Raw genomic sequence first — 7,881 nt, forward strand, 5'->3', positions numbered from 1 at the left:
TGTTGAATAACTTGTCAGAGAGTTCTGCAAGTTCCACCGTTGTTTGGCATGGTAATTGACTTCATAACAATTTCTTTATTATTTCTCCCCTCCTTTTTAATGAAATTCATCATACAGAGATGGAGTACTCAACCATTAAGTTGAAATGCAATTTTAATTACTTTGCAGAAAACCAAAAGTGCTTAATTTATACCTTTTATCATTGGAACAGAACTAGATGTTCTGGATTCTCAATCAATTACACCAGATTCTAGAGCTCTGCTTCTAAAAATACACTGAGCAGTTAAAAAGACTTACCTTTCTTACAGGAGCTGAGTCTTCATTTTTGGAATAAAATAATTTAAGTTTTATTCCTGCTTCAAACTAAAGATTCTAAGCAATCATAGAGTACAATATAAAAATTCCCAGTAAGGACAGCACTGATGCAATATGCAGTACTCAGTTCCAAAAGCTTATTAGCTGCAGAATGCGTACTGATCTGGATCTGTGTGTTGTGAACACATATAGACAGATTCTATACTTTCTGTTTCCTCCCCCCAAGAGTGAAAGCCACTACTTGATCACATGTGTGAAATACACACTGAAAGAACACTGAACACATCTGACCCACGAAAAAATGCCATGGAAGTAAGTTACCTTAAATTCAGTTTCAATGTTGGCTAGTCTGGCCAATTCATTGCTTAATTCTAAAGCAGTAAGGACGGGGTCTTCGCTGGAAAGAGACAAGTAAGCAGCACTGGCTAATCCTTTGTAGGCATTCATTCTCGATCGAGAGTGACTGAAGGAGTCTTTCCTCTGCTTCTCAATACATTCATTGCACTTGCAAAAATAGTCATGTGGCCTTTCAATCCGTGCACCTTTTAGAAGTAAGATGTGAACAATTTCGTATTCCTGGCAGTGGGCTGCAAGTATGATAGGGGTAATGTCATGGGAAAACCTAGTTCCATCTTCATCGTAGGCGTAAAAATCGTCATCTCTCAGTTCCTGCTCAAGGGGACTGAGTGTGAGACGCTGCCCTTGTGCAAAGGCGGGATGGTTCAATATTGCTTCCACTATGCGCACGTATCCTTTGCTGATGGCTAACAACAGCGCATCCCCAACTCGAGCTAGATTCTCCTTTTTGAGGAGGAGCTCCGTCACTTCCAAATGCTCATTCCCTACAGCTAACTGTAGGGCATTCTGTCCCATGTAATCAACGCAATTAAAGTTCAAGGTTTTGGACTCCTCCAGCATTTTTCGCACGACTGGAATGTTGCCATATTCTGCAGAATCAAGAAAGCGTTCCTCCTCTGCAGTCAGGCTGGTGCCCTTCTCATTGAACATGTAGGCTGGGCCCCGGATGGCCTGCCTGCGGCCCTTCTCCCGAAGGGTTGTGTGCCTTCGATGCATGTTTTTATAATTGCTGTTTCTCAACCTGGGGAAAAAAAAAAGAAAAACAAAACAGCGCAAAGGAACATAAGTCATGCTTTTGAAGATTCATAACTCCACGTAACTTGAAGTAAAGTTGGAAATGCGTTGTTATGATCTGATCTTGCTGGCTCTGTATGCTCTGAGCCAGGCATTTAAAATAATTTAGGATACCTATGGAATAAAGAATATTTTCTTCTGGATAACAGGCAAGTTTTTTCCTGATCTACAACACACTGGATTTCAACAATAATGCCAAGAACATTCTTAGTTTGAGAACTTCATTTAAAAAACAGTGCAAGTACATTATTTTTTCTTGTTTGTTTAGGAACTGTATCCATAACAAAGTATTTCTCTTAATTACTCTTAATGGGGTAAACTAAAGAAGATCAGCACATCAATAGCTCTTGTACCAGACCAATAAGCTATACTCTATAAACTTAAAAAATATGCATCTAGTTTTGAACACATCATAACATATAATAACAGGAATAAATATTAATATAATATATATATATATTATATATATATATATAATAAATATATTGCATTCTGCTAAGTTTCAGCTGGCACAAACAAACCACCTTTTCATTCACTGCTTGTTTCCATGCTACATAATACCATTTTTCTCTTTCCTGATCTAGAGTAGTTTAATGAATGACTGTCTAATTTTCATGTTGAAATACAGTTGGCAGCTACTCTAAATACAAGTACTCAAATCCAGAGACCAGTATTGTAAAACACAGGTATAATCCCTCATTTCAGGATCACTCCTGAGAAAGAAGCTTACTGAGAGCTACTGTTGAAAAACAACGATTCAGATATTTGACCACCAACAGAAGATGAAGGAAGGAACAGATGAGAAGGGGTCATTAGTTTCCCCACTGATTACGTGGCTGAAATGCCTTCGCTTGGAGATGGTTGCATGAAGCCAAACTATTCTATGCCATCTTCTCTGGAAACTCCAAAGAAAATTATGCTGTGTATAACTGGGCTCAGAGAGGAAGTAGCACATCCTTGTATAAAACCAGCAGAAATCCTAAATCTCCCCATGCTTTTGAAGCATTCACAATTTGCATTCAGTACCATCTTACTGTAGCCCTTTTTACGTTTTGCTGCAATAGCATTTCAACAAAATCACGGTCCCTCTGTTAGGTTCCAAGCACATGAAGTTAATTTCCACCTTCAAAGAATGCAAAGCATGACTAAGAAGGTAAAAACAAAACCACTTTCACAAATGCCATTTGCACTCCATCCAATTGCAAGTCCTAATTCACTTGGGTAAAATTTTCAGGAGCATGTAAGCTGAAGCAGGCAGATGTAAGAAATAAGCAGGTGTTAATGCTCAGTGGGTGGCAAAGGTTCATCTTTCCACACCCCATCTGTTCTCCAAGTCAGTTTTGACCTTCACTCAATGAAAAGTTCATGTGTTGCTCTGAAAAATTACTAATGGAGTTTGAAAGTACTGTCATGAGTGACAAGAGGGAAAGGAGCCAGGAGACACGTTGCCTTCAGTATTATGTTCTTCAGGAGGAGAAAAGAATAGGGGAAGTAAGACAAAAAATAGAAGAGTGGAGAATAAAATTGTAATAGCTGCTTCATGCAAGAGGAATTCCACTGGCTTCTTCTGATCATCAAAAAGCGTTTATGTTCTAAAAATGTTGTATGGCAAATAAATTACTGGCAAACATACATTTGTTGTTATTTTTAATGGTTAGTACTGGAAGCATCCCAGAAATTTGGAGCAATTCCAGCAGTGAGGAACGTATTAGATATTCTGCTCAGTGTCCAACTACATTCCTGATATATACATATACCTACACACACATATAAATGTTTATATAGCTTTTTTTCTCCTGACAGGTGAGGCAGAAAAAAACCCACAAAACCACAATAATATTATCACTGGACAACTGGAAGTTTGGCCTGAAAAAGGAGGTTAGAGTTTAGCCTAGAGCTAATTCACACCAGTCTGTTGTAATAACATGCCAAAAAAAGGACCTTCATTTCATTTCCTTCAATTCAGAGACTATACTGGTTTCATACAGTGTCTAGCAACAGAAATTATATAGAAAAAGAGGAAACAGAAAAGAATACAAGCTCAAAAATAATAATAATAATATATAACCTTGTGCTTATAATACATGTTCAACAGGGTTGTCCCTGCAGCACAGATTTAATCTCCACTGCCTAGAGGAAGGGGAAAAGGCACCATAATTCAGAGGGCTTCACCTCAGATGAATTATGACCTCTAGTCATAGGGCATGAGCACGGAAGATCAATATCTCTGCCACTGCACTTTATGGAGAGCAGGAGATGAATAAAAAATTATACTTTTAACTTTGAACGATTTCATGAGGATCGCTCAGCTATCAACTCCTGTTCTGAAAAGAAAGTTGTAATTATGTTTGACACAATCACTGAATCGTGATAGAGAAGTGACAGTGTGAAGAGTAATTTATGCATCATCAAAGAATCTTGGAAACCCAACCCTTCTATGAAGTCATGACTGTACTCAGCACATTTTTCTATTCTGCTTTTCAGTCATGTGCAGGCAGTTTCAGGATTAATCATATTTACTGTGTGTGTAATGTCTTCCTAATAAAAAAAAAAAAAAACAACCAAAAAGCAATTGTAAATTGATTGCATTTATCTTCCCATTTTTGTATAAAGGGGGTTCGTATTGAAATGTCTCTGTATGTCAATTTTACTGAGACAGTTAGTGATCAAGCTCATCAAGCACTGCAATTAAATATTGTCTTTTTCTAGGAAAGAATGCCAGTGTATGCAGTGTTTTGGATATAAAGTGTTCTGGGAAAAAGAAATGGGCCCATGTACAGCTTGCAGCAATGTACATCCAGCTTTATACAGCTGAGGGAGCCATAAGATATCTGGACTCCTGTGGTGAGAGGAGAAGAAAAAACATTTCTGTAGTGATGTAGCTTTTAACAAATCATCTTCTGGGAATATCCCAGCTCCTAATTGAAGTGGCTTAGTGTAGGTCCTTGCAGCTTGCAGTGAAGTTACTAGGAGCTGAGACACTCAGTGCCTCACATGGGAACATGGTATAACATAGCTTGTTCTTAGTGAGGTGTCACTGAAAACACTGTTGAAGATGAAGATCTTTCTTTCACAACCAAATTTCCATACCTGGTTAAGTGCCAGATGTGTGGGACAAGGGAAAGAGAGAAGAAACTGGGCTGCTTCATTTTGAGCATATCCTAGCAAAGGGGTTGTCTCTTTGACCCTCCCTTTCACAATGCTACCATTTACACCATGCAGGGTCTTCTGCCAACCCTTTGGTCCCATACAGCATGTTCCTGTATAGTGAAAGCAACTGTGAAACAGCCAGACTACCACCTGGAGCTCAGGGTTGGAGAAAATTTTCAAAGGTACTTTGAAAGCACATGGGACAGGTTGAATGGTATCTTCTTGAGTAGATACACTTGAAGCTTGAATAGGTGTTGAAATCAATGGGTATTTGTGTTTGAGGTAAGACTGGAAATCTCAGGTGATGTCAGCTTTTACCTGACTAAAACCCTAAATGTTGAGCAGGGCATTTAGAAAAGCAGCTTTAGGAACTTAATGACTGGCTATTCTTTGGATTTCCTTTTGGTGGAGAGAAGCTGCAGGAGTCTCCCTTGTACTTTTTCAGCTGCTCTCTTTGTCCTGAAACTTCAACTGAAATCTAGGATAAGTAACCATTACTATGAACCACACTGAGTAAAACAACCAGGAGGGTAGGCATTGATAAGACATTGACGTCACCAGGGTGAAAAGGAACTTTAAGTTTCTGAAAACCATTTTAAAAACATAACTTTTTAGTTCCTGAGGAGACTCAGAAACTGCCAGTTTACTTCTTATTTCTTATTTACTTCTTATTTTAATTTCTACTTACACCAATGTTTTTAAAAAATAATCAGGGCACAAAAAGGCTGCAGAATCCCTGAGGCCTCTTTGAAATGGTCACGGATTTTAGGCATCAAATGGACCATTTTTGTGTACTGAACACTCCTTCCACACACACATACAAAACCAAATTGTTTAGAGACGTGCTAGGAACATGAACAAAAATTAAGGTTATTAAGGATTATGACAAGAAACAAATAGTTAAACAGAAATTAATCAATTTTAAAGAGTATATTAAATTGCTCTGAGCAAAAATAAGTGTTATACCTTCATGATAAAAAAATGATAGCATGTTTTGAAGCGGACTCCAACTTCAGAGGACAACCACAGACTGAACTCAAACTTCAAATGTTTTAATATATGCAACAGGCTACATTGGAGTTTCAAATGCTGCATAGGTGTTTATTACCAGATCTCTCTCAGATCCTCTTTTTTTTCCAATATCTTAAATAACTCTCTAAATCTAACCTTAAATTGGAACATTATCCTTTAGATCAAAAGTTTTAGATGCCATTTTTCATATACTGCTGATTTACTGTGCATATTGAATATCATTTGGTATGGCTGGTTTTGATTAACAGCAGATAATGCTTAAGCTTTCTACCCTTTGAAATGCAAAAAAAGCCCTTTTTTTTTATTTAGTCTTGAGATAGCTAGACTATGACAATACTGTTAGCAATGTGGTTCCTGTCCTATATGAAATATCCAGGAGTAATTAATGGAATATTTTAACTCTATTCATGCAGTGGTGGTGGGGGGGTGGGGGAGGAAGGTGGTACATGCCCAATAAATATTGGAGCAATTCATTCATTTGCAGAATAGTCCTTCAAAGCAGTTGCAGAAGTAAATGTCCCCTCCTCCACCATTCCCACTGCTCGTAGATAAAGGAAAATGATATTTCAAGGTCAATCTCTGAAAAGAGGCCTTGAGGAAATACAGGTGCAAATAGCAAATCCACACTTTCTGAAATCTCTGTAAGAAATGGCATGGTAAGATACATTCGGTCATACAAACCAGGTCTTACATGTCATACATGTCATTAAGGATGAATTATACACACCAACTTCCATAATCTTGTTATCATAAAGCATAAGGTCTCAGGCCAGTATCCCAAAAACACTGAGAGAGCACTGAATCTTTATTGGCACCTAAACTCTGATATCCTCCCTGAACTCCTCCCTGGTTTAAGGCAGGTAGCTCTGCTCTGGGGTTTGAGAAAAAGGAAATGGAATATGACTTTTACCAGATATCTTTCCCACACACACACAACACAAAGAAAATAAATAGATAAAAATTCACTGCTTCTTAGCTGTTTCCCCTTCCCATAATTTAAGGATCAGCATGCTCTTTCCCATTCCATAGAAAACTCATCAACACAAGTCTTTAATGCTAGAAGAGGCTGTGAAATAATCATCTTGTTCTTATATTCAATTTACTCTTGCTTTATAACATATTTTCAGGGTTATTTTCCCCATTCTTTATTGCTCCTTCATGGATAGTATTGAAAACGTCTGATTATTGCAAAGCTGTTACAGAATGCTTGTGAGATATATCAAAATCAGCTCTACTCTGACGTTGTCTCCAACTGTTCATTCATTAACACGTTTGGCCACCAGATGAACTGCCATGAAAGGAATCTGTTACTGTAAATAAAGAAATATACCTAGCTTGTTGAATTAGGACTAGTTCATCCTCTCTGTTGAAGCACTTCAAAAGTGAAGCTGAGATCACACCCAGAACACAACAGAGGAATACCTTCTCATTCATAAATTTTTACTACTGATGACAATAATGAAATTTTTTTTCTAATTGTGCAAGCAGGGGGCAGTGTAATGCTGGATTTGATCAAACAGTTCTATTCAAAAAAAAAAAAAAAAAGAAAAAAAAAAGAAAAAAGAAAAAAGAAAAACATCTGAAAAGAACTGAAAATCTCAGTTCTGAGTGTATTTTGTTTTTCCCAGTTGCTGCACCCTTTTCAACTTGCTCACTCGGTATTTGTCACAAGATAAGAAAAAACACGAAAAGACTCCTGACACTCAGACCCAGCAAGCTGAAACAGACATGATACCATGTTGAATTTTAAGCCCTGTCATTTTCCCTCTTTCTGTTTTGGTCAAACTGTCTCCAAGACAAGCAAACCCTTGAAAAAAAATTCACCCAACTGTAAGAGAAGACAACAACATAGCTCCAAACCATATATCCAGCAACAAACAGCAAACCCTTACAGGTACACCAAAACCCAGCAGTTTTCACAAATTCCAAGGGTAGAAAGCCAAACCGCTTGCACTCATAGCCACCCACCCATCTCAATGCCAGCCCAGACCCAGGTTCGTGGAAGACTGTGCTACACTGAGACATCTCCATTCCCAACAAAACTTCCTAGGGCACAACTACGGACTGGTATTGGAGCCAGACTAAAAGAGAATCGGCTCCGGAAGAAGCAGAACCCGCTGCTCGCCGCTCCGCAGCAGCTTACATGTGCGCGTCGGCCCGACTCGGCTCCACTCAGAGGCGCGGGGCGCTGCGCGGTGCTGCGCGGGCGCGGCCCCCCATGGCGGCGCTGCT

At 38.6% G+C, this 7,881-nt stretch overlaps 1 protein-coding gene across 1 annotated transcript in view; it reads right to left on the reverse strand.

The window, feature by feature from the left end:
- TRPC7 (transient receptor potential cation channel subfamily C member 7) overlaps positions 1 to 7,680 on the reverse strand; it is a 62,554-nt gene extending 54,874 nt beyond the window's left edge. Inside the window, exons 1-2 of the mRNA XM_042881800.1 lie at positions 7,595 to 7,680; positions 637 to 1,414 (exon numbers count right to left, since the gene is read on the reverse strand). Coding sequence (XP_042737734.1) covers positions 637 to 1,414; positions 7,595 to 7,680 — 864 coding nt within the window. The remainder of the gene's footprint in view (positions 1 to 636; positions 1,415 to 7,594) is intronic.
- Positions 7,681 to 7,881: the final 201 nt, after the last annotated feature.

Source organism: Lagopus leucura, unplaced genomic scaffold (assembly GCF_019238085.1).
Source record: "Lagopus leucura isolate 7727_CA_CO unplaced genomic scaffold, USGS_WTPT01 Super-Scaffold_100030, whole genome shotgun sequence".
Classification (NCBI taxonomy): Eukaryota; Metazoa; Chordata; class Aves; order Galliformes; family Phasianidae; genus Lagopus; species Lagopus leucura.